General features: G+C 40.9%; 1 protein-coding gene across 5 annotated transcripts in view; it reads right to left on the bottom strand.

Annotated features, from left to right (window-relative positions):
• The window catches only part of gabra2a (gamma-aminobutyric acid type A receptor subunit alpha2a), a 174601-nt gene that overhangs the window by 89268 nt on the left and 60756 nt on the right, over positions 1-24577 (bottom strand). For all 5 annotated transcript variants that reach the window (XM_073064724.1, XM_073064721.1, XM_073064722.1 and 2 more), the window contains exon 3: positions 16059-16174. In XM_073064724.1, the coding sequence (XP_072920825.1) occupies positions 16059-16174 (116 nt within the window). The remainder of the gene's footprint in view (positions 1-16058; positions 16175-24577) is intronic.

The raw sequence follows: 24577 nt of genomic DNA, 5'->3' as shown, positions 1-24577 counted from the left end.
ATTAGCATGCTGAAATTGAAAAGTTCTCCACCCTTAAAGTGCTGGTTTCATAGAAAATCATAGAGTTACACAGCTTGTAAACATGCCTTTTGATCCAGTGCATCCATGTCAACCAGAATGCTAATCCCATTTGCCTGAGTTTGGCCCATATCCCTTCAAAGCTTTCTTATCCATGTACCTGTGCACATGTATCTTAAACACTGTTATTGTGCCTATACCAAATCCTCTGGTATCTCATTCCATGTATGAAAGAACTACTTACCCCTCAGATCCCTGTTAAATCTGTCCCCACTCAGCTTAAATCTATTCCTTCTAATTTTAGTTCTGTTCCCCCTCCCCTTGAAGTAAAACTGACTGTTTATTCTATCTATGCCCTTCATAAATTTTATAAATCTCTAGAAGGTTGCCCCTCTGCCACCTTCATTCCAGGGAAAACAGTCCTAATCTATCCAACCTCCTCTTGTTCGAAAAACTCTCAGTTCAAGCCATACTCCTGTGTATCTTTTCTGCAATCTGTGAGCCTTAATCCGAGTGTTCCTACAGTATAGTCACCAGAACTGCACATGAAAGTCCAACTGCGCCTAACTAATGATTTGTACAACATCAATTTGTTGTGGTAACATTTCTGTTGCTGCCACCACTTTGGAATGTAGCAGACGTAACTAAGGTAGTGGTTGCTCTGGCCTTCATCACAGCACTGATGATACAGATATCCCTGCATTCTCTCAGTCGACAGTGACGTAATCTAACAGGTGCATTGAGAGTTGGCACAAAGGTCTGGTCTTTGGTCATGATAGAAATGCCTATCGGATGGATGATCAATTTACCTTCACTGAATGTTAAATTTGTTTCAATATTTCAGTAATCCATCCAGAGCACAGTGGGAGTCTGCATATTATTAGCATTGTATCAAAATTCTGCCAACAGAATATGGGTTGTATAAAGTTTAAACAACACAATTATGCTTAGGAACAATGGTCAAGGCCATTTTCAAGGGAAGCCATTATGGAAAGATGTAAAAGCTTGAGATAGCAAAAGGATCAATGCAGCTGAAAAATGCTGGGAACGAGAAACTGGAAACTTGGACTAAAGCCACTGGGCCAGAGAATGCTGCAGAAGTGATTATTTTAATTAACTGAGGAAATTTTGATAAGGTGATGAGGGAAATATTAATTCCCATGGTTGGGGAATCAGTAATTAAAAACTATAAACAGAGTGTGAGGAGAACAACTGGAAGAAATTTTTCATGCCAAGAAATGTGTGAGTACGCTTTCTCATGAGTAGTTCAGCAAGGAATCTTAGATAAGGAGAATTAAATCTTATCTGAAAAAAGGCAAATGCAGATGGCTAGCTGGGAGGTAAACAAAGTGCAGCTGGATGAAATGATCCACCAAGATTCAATGATCCTAATTAAATATCAATCCTCAAATCATAACATTATAGGATTGGTTTTATATTTATATTACATTTGTTCACTGAGCTCTTTATGCTGTGTATTTTATATTCTGCATCGGAGCCAGAGATTTGTTCTCTTTTCACTAGTGCGCACTGAAGAATGACAATAAACAATCTTGAATCTTGTAACTTTCCCAGTTCTACTAATGATGGAATGAATATTCATTAGAAATGCCTTTGTTATCACTGAAATGACAGTTAAAATAATGTTGGCATGGATATCCATTTGCATTAGCAAGACTTTTATTTTTAAGAATGCACTGTGGATATTCTTCAGTGTGCATTTTTAATCATAACATTACAGTGAATCATATGCCATTTTTAACATTGAATTACATGGATAAACTCTTCTTGGGGCTCCAGCCTGGTACACATATTGATTATAACTGACGGTTCAATGAAAAACTCTGACATCTTTATCCCAGATGAAGATGGGAGAGTTTGCTATTGAAACATCGGTTATAATCAATACCTGTATCTGGCCAGAAGCCAGAGTTCATTTGTCATATTCACCAGGAAAGCACTGGATCCTTTTCTATTGAATTGAATGATTCTCGCATAATCCCAAAGCACATAGTGGTGATGTCAATCCTTGTTCATGTTGCTGTTTTGTTGGGATCTAGATAGATAGATAGATACTTTATTGATCCCAAAGGAAATTACAGTGACACAGTAGCATTGCAAGTGCATAAATATAAATATTAGACGAGAAGTAGAAAGAATAAAAAATAAGTTACCACGAACAGTCTACCAGGAGGGTTTCATCAATTTCCTGGCTGTAGGTTGACTTATTATAGAGTCTAATGGCCAGGGGTAACAATGACCTCATATAACACTCTTTGAACAGCACAGTTGTCTTAGGCTACGTCCACACTACGCCGGATAAATCTGTAACTGAAGCTTTTTCTCTTTGTTTTTACCCTCCATCCACACTAAAACGGCGTTTTTGTCCCCTGAAACCGGAGCTTTTCAGAAACACTTTCCAGAGTGGGTATTTTTGAAAGCGCTGCTTGGGCAGATCAGTGTGGACGGAGTAACCGGAGACTTTTGAAAATGCTGTCAGATGGCAGTGTTCTATTTCATTGTTTTCTTGAATGCAACCTAACAATTTCAGAACAGACGGCAACGAGACTGAAGCCAGAAGAGTTAGAAATGTACTCAATAAATACTTTGACCTGTAACTTACTGAATAAATAAGTATACTGTACTCACTTTGCCGTTTTCTGTCCTTGCTCGTATGAAGGTGGTTTACCTATTTATGCAAGTACTTCTCTGACAATAGATGTGTAACAGCCTAATGTAACATTGTATGGAAATACAAGATAACACTGTTGCAGACATGTTTTATACATTTAACAAGGCGCTTTATTAATGCAACAGAATTAATCAGTTTTTCAATGATCGTCGTCAGCTGGGTCATACAGTCCGTGAATTCCCTGTCGGTTGGCTCCATACGCTCCAGTATTTGTTTTTTTTTTAGTTTTAAGTTCTCCTGCGTGAGAGCCAACAGCTGTCCGTCGTTTTTTTTTTAAAGTTTTTCTAGTCTGTAACTACACAAACGCGCACTTCTACGGCGAGATTCGACACCAAACATGTTGCTTGTTTTTGGTAGATGTGTCCTGCGCATGCACAGCAGGAGGAGATTTGCCAAAATCTCCGTTTCAATGTGGATAGAGATATCTTAAAAAACGCATAATGTGGAAGCCTATTGTTTTTACGCGAAACCGGCGTTTTCAAAATTATCCGGTCTAGTGTGGATGTAGCCTTAGTCTGTTACTGACAGTGCTCCTTCCTTCAGCGAAGGGGGCATGCAGAGGATGAGAAACGTTGTCCAGAAATGCCAGGATTTTCTGTAGGGTCCTTTGTTCAGCTTTCAGTGTGTCTAGTTTGACTCCTATAAAAGAGCCAGCCTTTCTAATCAGTTTATTGAGCCTGCTGGCATCACCCATGTTGATGCCATTGCCTTAGCAAACCACCACCGCATAGAAAATTGTATTGGTGACAACAGACTGGTAGAACATGTGAAGGAGAGGCCTGCATACTCCAAAGGACCTCAGTCTCCTCAGGAAGTAGAAGCAACTCTAGCCCTTCTTGTACACAGCCTCTGTGTTGATGCTCCACCCAAGTCTGTCATCCAGGTGCACATCCATGTACTTGTAGGTCCTCACCACATCCACATCCTCACCATCAATAGTAACAAGGAGCAATGCAGGCCTGGTCTTCCTAATGTCCATCACCATCTTCTTTGTCTTACTGATGTTGAGCTGCAGATGATTCAGCTTCCACCATTTGATCCACCACTGCGCATGTGGGGTACTCGGAGCAAATAAGCTCAGAGATTTAGGAACAAACATCATAATTGTGTTATTTAAGGAATAGTTAATTTTATACAAGTTTGTTATGTTCAGCTGGGAAACACATTGTTTCTGCCTAAGCCACAAGTATCTTCTCTGCCTATTGGCTCAAGTGGGGTACCACAGAATTTCCTGCATGACCAAGAACAGGTGAGAACTCTATGGTTTCTATGCCACTGCTGGAACTGAGGTAGTAGGGAGAGAAGGCCCTTGGAATGATAGGCCGATCTCCAGGCAGCACACTACCTCTACATGTTTGAGAGCAAAGTAACGGGATGCTAACAATTTTACAAACACTAATCACTCTGACCTGCCATCTCATATAAATGCAAAGGCCTAGGTACTCACCTGCTAATGGACGACAAGTTCATTGCCAGTATAAGTATTTAGCCTCCAGAAAATTGTGCTAATTTTATATCTCGCAGCTCACAGCTGTAGCTGTAGTCCGATACCTCATCTAAAATGTGATAGAGGCTCTCTTCTCTGACCAAACTCCTTTCCACTTCTATTTACGGTAAAGTACAGTGGGGGGGGCAGAGGAGGTGGACACACAAATTTGTCTAGATCAGGGGTGTCAAACTCATTTTAGGTCACGGGCCGGATTGAGCAAAATGCAGCTTCATGCGGGCCGGATCAGTCAGACGTGTGCGAACTCAGCTTTCGTTGCCTCCGTTTTTTCAGCCTGCTCTCATGTGTCTCAGTCTCTGCTATAACTACAAAGTGTTTCACTTTACAAATTCCGTTTCTTATGAAGAAGACTGCCGAATAAACACTAAAAACCCTGAAAACCTGGTACCTGAATAAACTCAGCATTAGCCATATCATACGCCATAGGCGCTTCGATTACTGGAGCCAGCTTTAATAGTAATTAGATATTATCTCGCGGGCCAAAGATAATTCCACCACGGGCTGGATTTGGCCCGCGGGCCTTGAGTTTGACATATATGGTCTAGATGATGGGCTTCTGCAAGAATGCAAGAGCTGAATAGTTACACACAAGCAAATCCCAGCTCTTTCTTGAATGGGTAAATGCACAATAGAATGCAATCAGATCCAAAAGACCCTCATGATTAGTGCTATGCATTCCAATGCTCAAGTGTCTTTCAGTCTGAGGCAGCCCACGTGTGCCCACCATACTTGAGGCTCCACGAATAACCCTCAAAGGGTCTTGGGTTCCAAGGCAAGCCTCCTAAATTATGGTTCCTCAGTACAGGAGCTCCTGAAATTGAGGGTAAGAAAGACACAGGCTTACTAGTGAACTCATGACATGCTCATTATGGTATCATGCCACCTGGGTTGGGCAGTCACACAGCAAGGTTCTCCAGAGAGGGGCACTCATTTAACTGGCCTCAACTGTATCTACCATAACCTTGTCACTATATGAACAAAGCTCTTGCCCCCTGCACAGAAAAAGGAAGAAGAAATGATGAAGCAAATGGCAATTAAAATAGACCCTTCCTGGAAGTTCACTTAGGGCACATCATATTAGTTCAGTTAAGGACTTTAGCCCTTGAAATGTTGGGAAGTCCACACCCAGATGCAGTAAACCCTTACAAACAATTGAAGTTAAATGTCACCACTCTGTAGAACTACTTAAGTGTTTCCCAATGGCCATCTACAAAAGAATCTGACCATTAATTTTTGTTCAAGTTACATAGCATACCACCCTGATATTATATATTCCACATTAAGTTAGAGCAAGCTACTTTTCACTGACATGGGAATCCCTTCACTCTGAGCGCTGCAGTGAGCTAACAATGCAGATTACCATCTCTGAAGTCCTTTGGGAATATCATCTTGCTAGCAATATCTACTTCCTTCGGGGGGGGGGCACACAATTAAATGTATATCATTTTAGTTTTCTTTAATAGTCTGCTCTATTATGGAAAAACCTACACTCCTGATGACACTTTTCCCATTATTTCTCCTTTGTTGATCATTTCAGTTTCTGTTGGAGCACAAATCAACAAGTCAAACCATATTGTAGAACAAACAAAGCAAAATTATGAAACAATTATCCTCTCACGTATATGTCCATCCTTGTGCCCATCATACTACTGTCATTGCATTGCTCCCTCACTGGAAGGTAGTTACTCATTTCAAAGTTCAAAGTAAATTTATTATCAGTGCATCTATGTCACCATAAACAACTCTGACACTTACTTTCTTGCAGGTATACACAATAGATCCATAATAGAATACCATTCATAATAGAATTAATCAAAAACCGCACCAACCTGCGCATTCAGCCAGTGTGAAAAAGACAACTGTGCAAATACCAAAAAGGAAGGAATAATAATAATAATAAATAAATAAGAAATAACTATCCAGAAGATGAGATGATGAGTCCTTGAAAGTGAGTCCATAGGTTGTGGAAACATTTCAATGATGAAGTGACGTTGATTTTGGTTCAAGAGCCTGATGGTTCAGGAGTAATAACTATTCCTGAACTTGGTAGTGTGAGCTCTGAGACTCTGGTACCTTCTTCCTGATGGCAGCAGCAAGAAGAGAGCATGTCTTTGGTGGTGAGGGTCCCTAACGATGCTGCTATCCTGCAACAACACTCCATGAAGATGTGCTCAATGGTTGGGAGGCCTTTACCGTGATGAACAGGGTGTATCCATTGCTTTTTGTAGGATTTTCCATTCAAGTGCATTGATGTTTCCATACCAGGCTGTAATGCTACCAGTCAATATACTCTCCACCACAAATCCATAGAAGTGTGACAAAGTTTTAGATGTCATGCCAAATCTTTGCAGGTGCTCCTAAGGTTAACCACAAAATGGCATGGCTTTCAATGAAACTAAATTCGCCTGACTTATGAACAATAAGAACATTGCAAGAGTGGTATTGCTTAAAGTATGACTGCCAGCATCCCAAGAGGACAGATGTATATTCCAAAAAGGTCATCTTCAGCTGTAGTATTATAGCCCAAATGCTGGTGTGCCACCACACTCAAAACACCAATCAACAACGGAATTGAAAGCCATGATGGCTTCTGCTTGTAGCTCAATGTAAGGCATCATCACCCATCCATCACATCATCAAGGCTTGGTTCTACAATCACGAGTTGGTCAGCTCTTCCATTTTGGTAAGATTTAGATTCCTAGCAAAATCTATGTAACACTAGAGTAAGATTCCCTCATACTCCATTTGAATTTCATTTTGCAATTGCTCTCAGGCAGACACTACACATAGAACAGTGCAGCACAGGAACAGGCCCATCAGTCCAGAATGTTGTGCTGAACCAAATAAATTAGTGAACAAATGGGTAACTAAACTAATCGCTTGTGCTTACCCAGTGTCCGCATCCTCCCATTTTCCTCACATTCATGTGTCTATCTAAATATCTCTTAAAAGGCTCTCATGTTTCTGCCCCTAACACCACCCCAGGCAGCATATTCTAGATACTCTCCACTGTGTAAAAATTTGCCCTTCACGTCTCCTTTGAAATTACCTCCTTTCACCTTAAATGCATGCCATCTAGTATCAGACATTTCAACCCTAGGAACAAGATATTGTCTGTCTATTCAATCTATGCCTCTCATGATCATATAAATATCTATCAGATCTCCTGTCAGCCTCTGCCCTCTCAAAAGAAAACAAACCAGGTTTATCCCACCTTACATGCCCTCTAAACCAGACAGCATATGGTAAAGTTGTTCTGCATCCTCACCAAAACCTCGACATCTTTCATACAATGAGGCAAGCTGAACTGAATGCAATACTTTAGATATGGCCTAACTAGAGTTTTATAAAGATGCAACGTAACCTCCTGACTTTTGAATGCAATCCCTCGACTAATAAAGGTGAGCATGTTTAACCACCCTAAGAACCTGCACAGCTGGACCCCAAAGTCCCTCCACACATCAATACTGTTAAGGGACTTGCACATTCATTCTCATTCTCTTTTACATTTGATCTCTCAAGGTTCAATGCCACCAATTTTCATATCATCTGCAAAGTTACTAGCCCACACATCTACATTTTCATCCTGGTCATTTATATACATTACAAATAGTACAGGTCCCAGTACAGATCCCCAGGGAACACCACTAATCACAGACCACCAGCTAGAATTAGTCACTTCAACCATCACTCTCTGATTTTGATGGACAAGCCAGTTTTGGTCCAAGCAGCCAATTCACAACAGATTCCATACATCTTAATTTTCTGAATGAGCTTCTTGAGGGACCTTGTCAAAACTGTTACTAAATTGCAGACAACATCCACAACTCTACCTTCATCAATCATCCTCATCAAATAACTCAATCAAGTTAGTGAGACACGATCTGCCTGCATAGAGCCATGCTGGTTCTCCCTAATTAGTCCGTGGTTTTCCAAATGCTCAGAAATCCTATTGAGAATTCTCTCCAGTAACTTCCTGATCACCAATGTGAGACTCACTAGCTTGTAGTTTCCAGGTCCCACACTCTCTCTGTTGCTCCTGATATACATATAAAATGCCCTGGGATTCTCTTTAATCTTACTTGTCAAGGCCAATCTGGCCTTTCCTAATTCCCCTTTTGAGTTCTTTTCTGGCTTCCTCAAGGGATCTGTTTTGATTCCAGTTTCCCAAGTTTTACATATGTCTTCCTTTTTCTTCTTGACTACATTCATCATGATATCCAATGTTCTCTTATCTTTCCTTCTGACTGCAACACATCTGTCCTGCACTTTGTGTAGTTGGTCTTTAAACACCCTCCACATGTCGGATGTGACTTGCCCAAAAACAGACATTCCTAATTAACTCCTTGTTCTTGCCTAATGTTATCATAATTTGCCCAGCTCCAATTTAATACTCTTTGGTGAGGTCTGTGCTCATCCTTATCTATAGCTAACTTAAAACTTAAGGATTTGTGGTCAGTGTTCCCTAACTGCTCACCCACAGAAAGTTCAGTCACCTGGCCAGGTTCATTACCCAACACCAGGTCCAGTACAGCCTCTCCTCTTCTTAAACTATCTACATATTGATTTTTAAAAAAAACCTCCTGGATGTACTTAACAATTCTGCCCTATCCAAACCTCTTGCACTAATAAGGTCCTAGTTATATAGAAGTTGAAATTCCTTGATAACATGTTGTTTCACACCTTTCCTTAATCTGCCTGCATATCTGTTCCTCACCATTTTTTGAGTTCTACCTAGGATGCAGCACTGGGCATAATCCAGAGATTACTACCTTGGAGGTCCTGCTTGGCAGCCTCTTTTCTATTTATCTATATTGTCTGTGCAGCACTTCTTCCCCCTTTCTACTCATGTCATTAATGTGAACATGCACCATGACCTCACCTTCCCCCTTGAGAATATTCTGCAGCCGCTCTGAGACATCCTGGACTCTAGCACCTAGGAGGCACCACATCATCCTGGCACCACTTTCTCGGCCATCCAGTCTCCTGTCTGCCCCCCCCCCCCCCAACTATTGGGTCTCCTATCACTATCGCTCTCCTTGACTTTGGGCTTCCCTGCGGAGCCTCAGAGCTGGCTACTATGTCACTGCTTACCTTGCTGGCACAGTAGGTCATCACTCATCCCTCAAGTTCTATCTAAAAAGGTATATGAGGGGAATAGCCCCAGGGGAACCTTGCACTGACTGCTTTCTCCTCTTATTTTTCTGCTGGTCACCCATCTAATATCAGAAGTCTGCACTCTAGATGAGACTACTGCAGGAAAAGTTTCATCTAAAAGGTTTTCAGCCTTCTGGATAGTCCTGAGTACATTCAGCTCCAGTTCCTTGACCTTGTCAGTCTTTTCCTTTCAAACATTTCAAGGTACATCATATCAAACTTCATGGTTGATATACCATGATGTACCTTGAATCTTCAAAGTTGTTTTGACATACCATCTCTGGAGACTTCCAGGGCTGGCAGACATGGGAGTCAAATGCAAACAATGTTTAATTCAGTTTCCTTGTATAAGTTTGTTCTTCAATAACTAGAATGAAAAGGTTACAAAGGAATGGTAATAGTAAGAGGTCAAATGTAAGAGTGGGAATTTTAAGCTATCTGAATCATATATAATAGAAAAGACTAGGTGGGGGTGTTAGAGAGGATCAGTGGGGTATATGGTCCCAGTATCATGACCACCAGCCGACAGCTGTAGCAGAGGACCTCACAAATGCCAGCATATTTTCCTAATTCTACTTAGTATCTCGATATAATAGAGCTTCCCGGCAGTCTGCGGCTATGGTCAGATGCACAAAAGACCAGGAAATATGCAATGAGTACAATGTGCTCACCAAGGATAGTTGTTATATATGTGAAACCTGTAGAATTTTGTAATAGTAAATGTGTTTATCTTGTGTTAGGCAGGAGCATTGGTTGATACAGGTTGTTTTTGGGTGTGATGTATGGAAGAGAGTAATTATACTATTAAAATACAGAGGGATATTTCCAACACAACGTTCAGGAGCTTTAAGCTATTGCACTAGAGGCACTGCTCTAGGCATTTACCTACTTCCACTAGTGCTTCATCTCAGACCCAAAGGACTTACTGCTCACCCAACCCTCCCCCCCCCCCCCCCCCATGTGTACAAGACTTCTCATCCTATTTCAGACTCTTTCTGGAGGGTTTCAAGGGCAGCCTGTATTATAGGGTCTAGTGATTACATTTTCATTGCTTTAATGAGTGGTTCCTGGGTGCTTCCAAAATACTTAGCTTTGCTTAAGATGCTGTCAGACCTGCTGAGTATTTCCAAGATTTTCTGTATACTTCAGCTGTAGTTGCAAGCAGAAAAGTTCCCCTTTAAGAAAGATAGAGATGATTTTAATCAGTGCACATTAAATTCAACCAGTGCTCAGGACTGTTGTTGTGCACTAATTCAAAAAACATCATTGTTGCCAGTACATAGGCATGGATTTTCTGAATGCCATCAGTTGTCTTCAGGTCCTCGGATCTAAAGTTTGTTTGGTTAAGGACCATACTAGGGACTGCACCAGACTATTATAGAGCAACGTATAACTGGACTGTATGTGGAGCGCTGGGAACAGTGGATAACGAGTGTTGAACTTCAGTGCTCTCAAGTTACATCGGATACAATTTCAGCCATCAGCCACCTAGTCCAATTTTCACATATACTGTTCTGTGCCTCACTGATATCCAAGATGCAGGAAGTACACACAGATGAAGTTGGTTTTCCAAGAACCTGCAGCATTTGCTCAGAATTTAAAAAAAGTGGGGTAGTGAACATTTACAAATTCAACGTCACATATGAGAAGGTAAGAAAACCCTGAAGGCCATCATCATCATCCTCATTTTCACTCAGTTGATCCAAACAGCACCCCAAGCTAATAATAGCACATGGATCGAGAGCGTACTTTGAATTCCACACCTGCCATTACAACATAAAAGTAAAGGTCATGCGGGTTCATTTGACCTCCAGCAAGATGGTACCAGTGACCAAGACGACTAACAATGACATCCTGCAGACAGCTCATGAAACTACTACTTCTCCTTTATTACTTTTAAATATACTTCTACTACTAATCTGTATGTGACTGAAGCCTGTAATTTACATTTTGATCATGTCGTTTTGGGCTGACTGAGAGATCTTGTACTTCTGCTGTCTCAAAGGGAATTCAACATGGTTGAAATTGGAGTGTGTGGACTAATAGCAGAGTGTAAACCCACAGATATAAATAAATTTTTAAATGCATTGCAAATATTTTTATTCATCTCTGATTACAAACAAAGGCCATTATGGGCTGACAAGTCATCTACTACATGATGATTGGCTATACTTTGCAGGACATGTGCAAAAACCAGGATTGGAACTCAATTTGTCCTGCAGGGCTGCAAAGGTTAGTACTACTACAAAGACAGCCCAATAAGTGAATGTAGGGCATGAGAAACAGTGCATGATCCAATCCATTTAATACTCATCTTATTGTGGAATACTTCATATTTTTAAAATTGAAATATAGTGCAAAATAGGCTTTTCCGGCCACTCAGCAATAGCCCGATTTAATCCTAGCCTAATCAGAGGACAATATACAATGACCAATTAACCTACCACCTCATCTTTGCACTGTGGGAGGAAATGGGAGTGGTGGTGGGTAATGGACCTGGGTCACCAGTACTGTAAAGTATTGTGCTAACCACAAGACTACTGTGCTGCGCCACATCTTGAGGTTCAGTCAAAATCCAGACTGTGGACCTTTATCTAGTGAAACATACTCATTGATAGAGACACAATAACAGCAGACTACAACACTGTGAATCATTGATGAGCCATTTGTTTTGGCCCAATTTTTCAAATGTTTTGGCCTATGAACTAATACAGCCATTTTGACAAATTATATTCATGGCACTTCATGATTCCAAATGAGGGAATGTATATGCATATATTTAAATAACATTCATGATGCTTACCAGGCTGGGACAGTGGGTCTACCAGAGGAGGAGAGAATACGTTGACCAGGTTTATATTCACTGAAGTTCAGAAAAACCTGTATTAAGGCTAGGCAGACTGGATGTCAGAAGAACATTTAGCTAGGTTAGGATGTCTCTAACAAAGAGTTAAAGGTTTGGGTTGCAGACAGCAGACTTAAGAATGAACAAAAAAAAATTCATTCAGAGGTCATGGAAACTGTGGAATTCTCTAAACATCCGCTGTTGAAATTATCTCACTGAATATACATATATTTCGAGGTACAAAAGGCAACAGATGATATAGGAAGAGACTGGAACTGTGATATTGAGATGGAGGATCAGCCATATTCATATTAAAAGGCAGGGCCAACTCAAAGATCCAAATGGACCACACCTGGTCCTATTTTCTGTTTCTATGAAAGCTACATCCCTTGACTCAGTACCTTCAACAACTTCTGTCATTTACGTACAAAAGTTCTGCACAGATCACTACACCAATCTAGCAGATTCCAAAATCTGGAAGTTGCATCAGCTGAAGACAAACGGTCAAAAGCAACATAAAGCACAGTGGGGTCAGCAGGATCAGTCAGACTGTAGGAGAACAAAACACACAGACCTTCTGTCAACCTATATTGTTTTACCATAATGAAAATTAAACATAATGCATCATCATTCTTGCAAATAAGGTATACTATATTGAAGCCTGTAAAGATTTACTGATAATACAAATTCTGCTGTCATAAAACTGAAAGTTAAGTTTACAGTGCTGGTCTTAAAATAAACCACTTCAAAGCATCAGAAAATCTGGTCCAATGGGTATGGTTGCATTTGAATTTAAGGTGTAAATTGAGGTCCATTCAGAATGAATATAAACTAAGTGTTTGTTTGTTCTCTAATATAGTTTTAAAAGTCACATAAAACACCAATGGGCTAGGTGGGGAACAGTAAAAGCAACTTGGAAGTTCTGTAAATAAGTGAAGGAAATATTCACAGCAATATTTCAGTTCGTCTTTTCAGAAAGTCTCCTCGGGGAAAAGTGGCAAAACTTCACATCTCTAACACAGTAACATATTTTCCAGAGTATTTAGTCCATACAAAATGAATAATCATTAACTCATACTTTTATAGTTTCAAGTAGAAATGGTTTATAGTACACATGCACATTACAAATAATTATTTAATTCTATTATGGTCAGATCAACTCATAACTTAAAATGCATGTGAAAACATTTAACAATCTTTTTTTTTTTTAAATATGTAACTTTAAAAATGAGCACTACAATCACTAATATTTCCAACAATGTCCTCAACAACGCTCTCCGCTATTTGAATTACTACTTGTAGTCTCTGGGAGCCAAATAATTTTAAAGTTGTTTCTGACTTGCATAGATGTATAAACCAATCACCTTCACTTCACTAATAAAATGTCAATGAGGATAATGCAGATGCTTTCTGAAGTTTCAGAACCTGCAGGTGCCACTTAGCTAGAACAGTTTTAAATCTTTTTTTCTGAAATCCATTCTTTGCTTTAGGAGATGCAGGTCATATTTTCTCTCCCAAACTTTTCAATATAATTACAAATTTTCATTGGTGACTGAAGATAAAGAGAATTGATCATTAATCAGAGCATCTTCTTCAGCAATTCTTTTGATACCATTTGCTTTGACTTAGTTAGCAGCATGCAGCCTTTTTTAATTATCTGGGATAGCATAATGGGCCTGTCCATCTTTATTATAAGATAGCAGAGAAAAAAAGCTCCGACTCTTAGAATCCTTCGTAGTTTAACTAACTGCTGTCTTTTTGTTTCTCTTGTTCTTCTCCAACAGGTTCATAGAAGAACATAGTGATATATCCACACAGACAGACTCACCCTCTCCATCATTCCCTCAGTAATTTGGATACTATCCACAAAACGGCATCCCAATAACTCTTTCTTTGTGAAGTCACCACATTAGTTTCTGGGAAAATCCATGCTCCTCTACATTTGCTGTCAGAATGTTTGCACTCAAGCTACAAACAAAGTGTTTACTATCCACAACATTATTGATATCCTGGTTATGAGTGTAAGTCAGCTGAAAGCTCCCTTTCACCTCACTGAAGTTACTCTACTAGCTGTTTCATTTTTGCAATGACCCACCTCATCAAAATTACTATAGTGGTGTTATGGTCCATATTATCTTGGTTTCTAGTTTGATTCCTTGACTTGCACCTCCAGACACTTCACCTTTTGTTTTAAGAATTCTAACCTGTTCACCACAGAGTTCCACCAGTCTTCTTTTGCCCCAGCACTGGGGCACCACTTGTGCCATTACCAAACTTTTGCCGGATCTCCCTGGCTTTTGTTCTGGTCTACAATTTCTCCCTTTCTTGTCTAATCAAGAATTTCTGCTACTCCATCAACTCTATTACCAGTGACATGCCTACGATATAGCACCCAAATAGCTGGCATTGTAAAAAATTTACTCTCGTTTCTAAAATCCTCACCATCAGTATTTTCCTCAAATAATAAATCCATCCTCAGTTTCTCAGTCTTGGAAAAGAAATCACTCTTCATGAAACCTGACTTACTCTGCAAATTTCCAAATGAAGTGAGGAATGAGCCAATATTTGGCTGATTTAAACAATGGGCCAGATTAAAAAGGTCAGTATGTTGGGACCGGAGGCAATGCACGGGCCGGCATTCAGCTTGCTGCTCAGCGAGGAACTACTAATCTTTGCGCTGAACCGAGGCTGTGGCCTGCAACTAGCGGGTTCCTGGACCGGCTGCAGTAATGAACTAGTTTTGTGGCTGTGAACTCACTTTCATGAACTTCAGTTCAGTGTTATTTATTTACAATTTTATTGCTTGTACTATTTGTTCATTTTTTGTCACATTAGGTGTTTGATGGTCTTTTTTAATGGGTTCTATTTAGTTTCTTTTGTTTTGTGCGGTTCCTGTAAGAAGCCGAATCTCAAGCTTGTATATATTATACATTGATAATAAATGCACTTTGAACTTACTAGCCTTTCTCACCTATTCCACATCTTCATGCTTGACTCCCTCTCGTATGATTTCTATTCAACTTATGGGACATAGTATCACCGAAGTAGAAAGGATGGACAATTGCATAATTTCACTACTACTCGTATACTTTCTGCAGTTTTTGTCCTAGACAACCAATGCAATCTCCTGAAAAACCTCTTCTCTTGATTAATTGTCTTATTGTAGTGCCAGTGCCCCTATCTTTTTAATCTCAAACTTCCCTACAAATATTCTCTGCATGAATCCTTCCATTTTGGGGACTAGTCTGCACCACAACCCAGCTTGCATTCCCCACCACAAATCTTTCAAATTCTACCTTTTCATCTCTCCAACTCCACTCCTCTTCTAAGACCGTTAAAAGCAAACTATTTGACCAAGATTTTGTTCATCTTTTTAGTTGCCTTCGTATTCAGCACATCTGAAATACACTGTTTAAAAATGGCACATTGTTATTTCTGATGGGTTTTTTTCTCTTTCTTCATTGATGGTGTAATTTTATATGAATTGCTGCACTTCAGGTATCATGAATTTTGATGAGGTTTGTCAGCTTATAAAGTAAATCTGTACTTACCAATACTTGTTCTCACACCAGGCTAATGAAATCAAACTATGTGATTTCCAGGTAATCAAGTGATAAATCCACTATTCTGAACCATTGACTAATCTTTTGAGGATTGTGGATAAACTAATCCATAACAAATCAGGTACTCTATACTGATTAACTACTTCACCATAACAGCACATCAGTGATAACTAAGTCTTTAAACTTTTTTGGGAAGATAAAAATATTTTGCACAAAATAAACATAGTTTTCTAAATAGAACAAAACCATATTTCAAAATACTTTGCTTTTACGAACCTCCTAATCCTGGTCTTAGTCGGTTGTCGTAGCCATCCAGTAATCGGTCAAGAATTCTGGTAAAGACAGTGATTTTGTCCCTTGCTTCATCTTCTACTGAGCTAGGCTGCCCTGTTCTGAATTTAAAATTGTACATATTAAAATGCATAATATGACCAGTAATTCCTGCAATCAAACCATTTGCAGTTTAAGTATTCAAAACGATTCTGACAATTCTTCAGATCATTGTAATGAAATTGTGAAGATACGCTTGTGGAAATGTTTCTGAATTTTATACAAGCATTACCCAGACGACTCTTTTTCTCCCTGATGGTTTCTCTCAACCACACCAGTATTACAGTCAATTGGATCAATGCATATAAAGTTACTGTTTCACAACATTGCAATAATTGATTAAAGTAAGGGTGGCAAGTGGTGCAATCAATTTCAGAGGCATTAATCCAATATGCTGTCAGAAAACACTGAATATATTAGTAGCTATATTGTGATGTTAAGACCAAAAGCCACACTGAATTAAAATAATTGGAAACACAACAGTTTCAATGTGATTGCTCTAGAAATGAGGGATTCATTTTCAAACAACCATCTTAAATGATATGTAGAGGGAAATCCATGTACAAGTCCCATGAAAGAGTTTAAATATTGGAAGCAATTCAAGGCACTTTGGGATTTAAATTCCCTAGCTTGCTATTAGCATATGAAGTGGAAAATAATGTTCCAGCAATACTATTTGTACATAGAAACCCTATAAACAGTGCTTATTTTATGTAAAGCTTGAGTATAAAATTACTACAATGAAAAGCTACAGAAGTTTTAGCTAACTTCTCATAATCGCAATAAAACTATGAAACTTCATTTGCTCTCCAGGTGGTCTTTTTACGATAACTGAATTTATTAACAGGGAAAACAATATACTAAAATGTAAAACAAATCTAAACGACCTCTACATGAACAGAAAAATGGTTTTCCTTTATACTGTACAGAATTTATAATTACCACGGAACATCACAAAGTGATTTATACTCCAAGTACTGTACCTTCTAAGTATTATAGCAGCAATGGTTTTTGTACAAAGCCAAAGATTAGTTATTTTAAAATAAAGTGTTCTTGAGAAACAAACAGAAGGGAGATTATCAAAAGGATTCCCCCTTTATTTCTTAAAAGCAGTGCCATGGAGATTTTTTTTTACACCCTCCTGAAACAAAGGATGAAATTTTAAAATATGGTGGCACAATTTACTGTGCATTAGGTTGTGTTAAATACATAACAATTCTGGTTTTCACCAGTAAACCAAGTAAATTAATCAGGCAACTAACTCCAACTCAATCACTCAGGAAGATTTAACTATTGAACTTGGGGTGGAAATTAGAAACAGCAAAAGCTGAACTACAATGAACTTTACATTGCAATGTACAAATTGTAACAGGTAAAACATTGACTACATGAAGCAGATGCTGTTCATTCTGTATCTCAATAACCATCCACTAGCCTACTTCATCAAGACAATGACAATTTTCACGTTAGAAAGCAGGCAGCTATCCCCTTGGTACAAATGCCCTGCAAAATACTGTGCAATTGCTTTAGGTACGTTCAACAAAATGTAGATTCTCTCATCAAATTGGCTAGAAAGTTTATTCTCTGCTGTACTTTGAACATCACATCAACATGGGGTCTATACAACACATCAATAAGGAACACTGCACTGAAACACACTTGCCAATTCACGGGGATTCTTCGCTTACAACCACCACCTGCAGATCATTTTGCTAATCGCAGCAAAGTGGATAGAACTACAATAAAATATCCTTGTAAATTCCGGTAGAACACTCTAGAACCTATTAAAAGAAAAACATGACTTATTCAATAACTGTTCAAATTCTTGTCATAAAGTGTTTCTTTTTCAGAAGAAATGAAATTGGCTCACCATTAATCTAAAAAGACAGGGCAAGAGAAACCCCAGGGGTACAACTGCCCGAGCTGATTTGATTGAAAGACTGAGAATTGTCAGCTACTTGGAAGGTAGAAAATTGGGAGCGTTCCCTCTCATATGAGATCACAGAGATCTACTTCTTGTATTGAAAAACAGATAGTCCCGGAGTCTGGAAGAGCAGTGTGTTTAATAGTTGGCTCTCTAGGAGTTGACAAATATTATGTTTTACAATATGATGTAATTTTTGCTCATATAAATTAATGTATAATACACCCAATGGGGACTGCATTTTACCTTTGCAGCTTGACAAATGAGCACTAGAATATTTTCAACAAGCAGCAGCGAATTTAAAGAATTCCTATTCTGCATTATAAAGGAGTGTTTATTCTCATAGCGTAAATTATAAGGAAAGTTGAAAGGGATATGCATCAATAAATCAAAGGATGTAGAGAATGGTCTCTTTTCTTAAATTTTATACTGAAGGGAGATCAGCCACGATATTGAGTGGCTTTGTGTTTGAATGTCTCCAATTTATATTTCTCCACCTGAATCATGGTTCATTCTTTATCATTTTCTCCAGTATCTTCCCCACTACCGACATCAAGATAGTACCCCTATCATTACTATGACATAACTTATTGATTTAAAGTTTCTAACTAATGAAAGTATAAGTTGCGAGAAAAACGGGCCAGACCTTTGCAAAGCACAGAGAAATTGTGTTTCCCAGATTTCATCCTCCTGCCACAGTCATTACAGTAATTATACACACTAGACGATCCTTCTCAGACATCACTGATGACTTAGCGGTGTGTCATAGCTTCAACAAAAATTAACAAACACCTTACTGGAAGTGGTTAGTAGTGTCATTGCTGGCCTTGTGTAAATAAGCATTGGCTTAATGAGCACAGGATGAAGTGCCATAGACAAAGTTGCTCAAATTATTTGTCAGGAAATGCAGAGGAGTCTTCACCTAAATGTAGATCAGTGGACACGATTCAATGAGCAATCGCTGTAGTAATAAACTGCAAAATAACAAGCCATCGAGGGCCACAAAGCAACACAGATTGGATACTTAACACGGCTAGGCATTAAGGCAACTGAAAACTAGAAGCACTGGCTCAATGAATGAATGAACGAACAAGGATTGTGGATAAAAGGTGGGTTTAAATGGCCTGCAGGTGATGAGATAGAAATGAATGGCAGGTCATTCCTGTTAGCTAGGACAGACTGAGAGGAGCCTGCCTGTGCAAACCTGATAAGACCCTCTCCCCTCTCACCACTGCTGGCACCAGATGGCCCAGGACAATCTGGACAGATCCAGTGGAACTCCTTGATGATCAATGGATCCATGATGAAACAGGATCACCCAAGACCTCTCCTCCAGGCTCTTCCCTTCCCAGTGGAACAGATGCTGCACACCTTGGCAACAACAATGTAAATCCATCAACTGGTGAACAGTGTACACCGGGCCATCTTCCACCATCCTACGTTTTGGAAGTGCAAGTTCGGATGAGCTGAGTGTCCATGGACAACAGGCTTGGGGCAGGACATGTGGAAGCGGAGTGTGATTCTGAGGGGCAATGGCAGCTGGAGACAGTAAGTGACTGGATTGATGCCATGGGTAATGTTGAAGGGACTGATGAACCAGGGTGAGAGTCAATGCAGAAGGGCAGATCTTGAGTGGAAAGCCAGACATGGCTCCCCAGGCCTGGCAGCACTAGGTAATGTTGGCAGCCAAGATGATACTCTGTGCCCTCTTCCAAGCACTGCAGCAGTGGCAAACAAGGGCAATGGTGATAGGACCCCCACCGTGGGTTCCCTTCACAGGGTAGACTGGGCATCGGCAGCCATCAAGCATTTCAAAGAGTGACATACCTGTGGCAGAGGAGGTGTATAGATTGGGCGACAGCTCAGCCCAATGCAAATACATCCTCCATGAGGAAGAGTTATAGGTGGCGAAACATTGCAGGAATTTCTCCACTTGCTGATTGGCTCTTTCTGACTGCCTTTTGGTCTGCAGTTGAACACTACAGGTCAAACTCACTGAGGTGCGGAGGAGGAAGCAGAAGATGAATTGTGGGCCCCGGTCCAACACAATGTTCTGGGGAAATCATGGAGGTCATCTACATGTTGGAGAGCCAGATCCACTGTTTCCATGACTGACAGAAGTTTGGGGAGGGCAATGACGTGACCCGCCTTGGAAAACTGGTCAATGACCATCATGATCACTGTGGCACCACGGCCGTGAGGGACCGGTAGGGGCTTTAGGACCCCAGAAGGCCGCTCACTGGAAGAATTGAACTGGGCACATTGAGGGCAGGCAGCGATGAACTGACATACATCTGCGATCATGGTGGGTCACTGGAACAGCATCGCAGAAAATCTGTCATGCATTTGAATGTCTGAAAAGGGGTGATGGGGTGAGGAGTGTCTCTCAGAACACAGCTGCCAGCATGTACATGCAGTTGTCAGATTGTGTAGGCTGGAGCAGGCTTGTGCTGTAGGGCTGGGCAGATCAGGTTCTCAAGATTCCAGTCAATGGGGTGAGGTTCTGCAAAGAGAGTTTGATGGACCAAGGGTCCATCTCCATTTCAGCTAGGACAAACTGTTGTGACAGGGCATCCATTTTAATGTTCTTGGAGCCATATTGGTAGCAGATAGTGAAGCTGAATTGCTCAAGGAAGGCAGCACAAAGACGTGCGTACAATTGGTGGGTCGGCTGAATGGATACAAGGTTCTGATGGCCAATCTAGACCAGGAAAATCTCTGTGTTTTTCATCAGCCAATGTCTCCATTCCTCCAAGGCCCACTTAATGGCAAGTAGCTCCCTGTCTCCTATTCCATAAGGGTACTGTATACAGTTGAATAAGGGCGTGTCTTCCTGTCTGGTCCTCACTGGGAGAGGAGGGCCTGGGCACTCATAGCAGACGTGTCTACTGCTATTTGGAAAGGTCCAGATGGGTTCAGATGGTGGAGAATGGGAGCAGTGGTGAAGCATCTCTTGAGCTCGAAGAAAGCATGGTCTGTGGCAGCAGACCAGATTATCCAAGAGGTATGTAGGTGATTTGGTGAGGGTGGTGAGATGAGTGGTGATTTGGCTGTAATAATTCATTATGAAAAGGCAATAACAGATGGAGAAGTACAAGAAACACTGAAAAATGCTTTACACTTCAGAGCATCAGGGCTAAGCAGAGCTGTAATTCCATATTCAAGTTTGATGGTGCACCACTGTCATAGGCCGAATCAAAGATGGTGGCAAATCAGCATATAGGAGGGAGACTGACAGGCTGAGTGGTGCCACAACAACAAACTCTAACTCAATGTCAGCAAGACCAAAGAGCTGCTTGTTGACTTCAGGAGGAAGAATCCCAAGATCCATGAGTCAATCCTCATTAGGGAATCAGAGGTAGAGAGGGTCAGTAACTTTAAATTCCTGGGTGTTACCATTTCAGAAGACCTATCCTGAGCCCAGCATTCATGCATAAGAAGAAAGCATAGCAGTGCCTCTACTTCCTTGGGAGTTTGCCAAAATTTGGCATGACGTCTAGAACTTTGACTAAATTCTGTAGATGTATGGTGTAGAGTATTTTAACTGACTGTATCACAGCCTGGTATGGAACCGCCAATGCCCTCAGGAAAAAAATCCTACAAAAAATAGTGGATACAGCCCAGTCCATCAATGGTAAAGGCCTCCCCACTATTGAGCGCCTCTACAGACTGTTGTCACAGTAAAGCAGCACCCATCATTAGGGACTCCCACCACTCAAGTCAGGCTCTTTTCTCGCAGCTGCTGTCAAGAAGTTATTGGAGCCTCAGGACTCACACCACCAGGTACAGAAACCATTAACAACATCAAACATCAAGCACTTGAACCAGGGGGATAATTTCACTTGCCCTGTCACTGAACTGCTCCCACAACCTATGGACTCACTTTAAAGGACTCTTCATCTCAAGTTCTCGATATTTGTATGTTTACTTATTTTTGTATTTGCCGTTTATTGTCTTTTGCATCAAGGTTGGTGTGGTCTTTAATTTTGTTATAGTTATTGGATTCATTCACTATACCCACAAGAAAATGAATCTCAATATGGCGACTTTGATAATAAATTTACTTTGAACTTTTAAACTTTGAAAAAGCACTGTAGCTGTTTGAGGGAGCATGGTCAGGGCCATTCAACAATGGCACACTTACTCTGGATCCACGGTTATGGCTTGGGGTGAAAGGACGTGACTGGGGTGTGAAACCAGCATTTCTCTAACAGACAGTATTGTTGGTTTTCAAGGAGATGCTGAAGGACTGAATGGATGTGACAGACGTAGTCTTGAGCGTATCTTGGAGAAAATGAGGATATCATTGAGGTAGCCAAACATATACCTGTGTAGCAAGTCTCAGAGGAACTCTTGAATGAAGGGTTAGAAAATGGCTGTATTGGAGGAAATTCTGAAAGGCATCACCAAGAATGCGTAGTGGCCAGTGGGTGTTATTAATGGGGTCTTCCACTCATCTCCACAGCAGGTGCAGAACCGATTTTCCTAACTCTGTAGATCCAGCTTGTTGAATATCTGGGCCTCGCGGAGTATCTGAATGTACCCTCCATCAAGAGGTGAGGGTAGCAGTTGTTAATGGCGATTTTGTTAAGTCCACAGCAGTCAATGTAGGGACGAAAACAACCGTCTTTCTTTTTGACAAAGAATCCTGCAGCAGCTGGGAACTGGAAAGGACAATTGATGAGGTGATCATTCATGGCTTGGTTCTCAGGAGGCGAGAGGGAGAATAGACAGCAAGGGGTGGTGTCTGGGACGAGATTGATTGCACAAACATGTGGTCGATGAGACAGCAGTTTGCCGGCAAGGCAATGGTTAAGTTGTGGCATTCCTGCAGGGGTTTGGTAATGTTGAGTGTTTCCTCTGTCTTCATAGATTTATGGGATAAAGACAACTGACGTTGCTGACAGGTGGGTTGACAACTCGGCAATGATCTAGATGACCAGGCGAACTGAAGATTGTGAGTGGAGACCCAGGAGTAACCCAAGATAATAGGAGTGTTGGGTGAGTTGATAAGGAGGAATTGGATGGTCTGCGCACTCTGACCATCCCAGACCCCAACGTACATTGATCAATTGCCATGACACAGAAGGGGAGATAGGCTTGAGTGGGAGTCTACGCTGCACAAAGTCTGATTCAGAAAGTTGCCTGGTCCACTACAGCCTCATGTGCTGTACAGCTGTCAGAATGTGGAGGACAGAGAGAGTGAGTGGGGCTATGGTGCTGCAACAAGGAGCCAGGGGCAGCTGACCAGATAGAAGGCCCTCGTCTCTAATGTTTAGTGCTGTTTTCATGGACATAGTGACGTTTTGATATGTGGGTGATTGGCTGTAAACAAGCAAGTTGTTTTTCTACTGATGCTCACAGTCCCAGGAGGTGAGGGAGGGGGGAGTGATTAAGGGAGCTTTTCTGAATTGTATGGGTTCTGGAGCGTTGTTGATGAGGGTTCTATAGGCTGAAATAGTTCTGGGAACAGAACTCGGGTTCTGGCTGATGATCCCATGGGTAATTCCATGAGATGCTTGTCAACAGAGGACCAAAGGGATGAAGCTTTCAAGGTCAGAGGGCATCTTCTGGGTAGCTCATCTTTCAAGCAATCCGAGAGGCCGTGAGGGCAATGGGCCAGCAATGCTTCTGCATTCCAGCTCTTCTCCATTGCAATAGCCCTGAATTCCATGGTGAAATCAAGCACTGAGCATCAGCCTTGACACAGACGAAGTATCCGATCCACTGACTCCCCACCTCTTCCTAGACGGCTGAAAACCCAGCGCATCTCACTGGTGAATTTCTCACATTTATTGCGGATGGGAGCTTTATTGTCCAATTTAGCTGCAGCCCAGATCAGAGCTCACCCATTCGAGAGTGAGATTGACTAAGACAATCTTGACTCGGTCCGTAGAATACAGAGATTGCTTCAGCTCAAAGTGCAAGGCACACTAGGAAAGGAAGTTGTAGCATCAAGCTGGCAATCCGAAGCGTTCAGGCACCAGAATCCAAGACTCCAAGGGAAGAGGTTGACTGACGTGGGGTTACTGCAAGCTGGTTGATGATAACTGATGATCAAATGGTTTCCTGCTGCATCAGGATCAGTTAATTATGTCCGTTCATGACTTCCTTTAGGTGAGCAAACTCTGCTGGTTCAACCCTACTATCAAGAAATGCAGAGGAGGCTTGACCCGAACACAGAACAGTGGAGACCCTTTAGCAGTGAGCAATCACTTTAACAATAACCTGCAAAATAACAAGCAATAAGGGGCTCCAAAACAAGAGATAACAGATACTTAATACAAGGTAACTGAAGACTCAGAGCAACTGACTGAGGCTGGCTAGTTCGATGAGTGAAGAAGGATTGTGGGTGAAAGCTGGGTTTAAATAGGCTTCAGGTGATTAGTTGGAAACAAGTGGTAGGTGACTTCTGTTAGCTGGCTGGAGACTGGGAGGTGCCTACCTGTACAGGCCTGACATTACAGAGTAGCTAAAAAAAAAGACAACATATAGAAAATATGGTCCAATCACCAATTTCTGCTAGGTTAGACCCTTCTGT

Source organism: Hemitrygon akajei, chromosome 13 (assembly GCF_048418815.1).
Source record: "Hemitrygon akajei chromosome 13, sHemAka1.3, whole genome shotgun sequence".
NCBI classification, from domain to species: Eukaryota; Metazoa; Chordata; class Chondrichthyes; order Myliobatiformes; family Dasyatidae; genus Hemitrygon; species Hemitrygon akajei.
The sequence above is the reverse complement of the archived record's forward strand: the minus strand, read 5'-3'. Positions and strand labels throughout refer to the sequence as shown.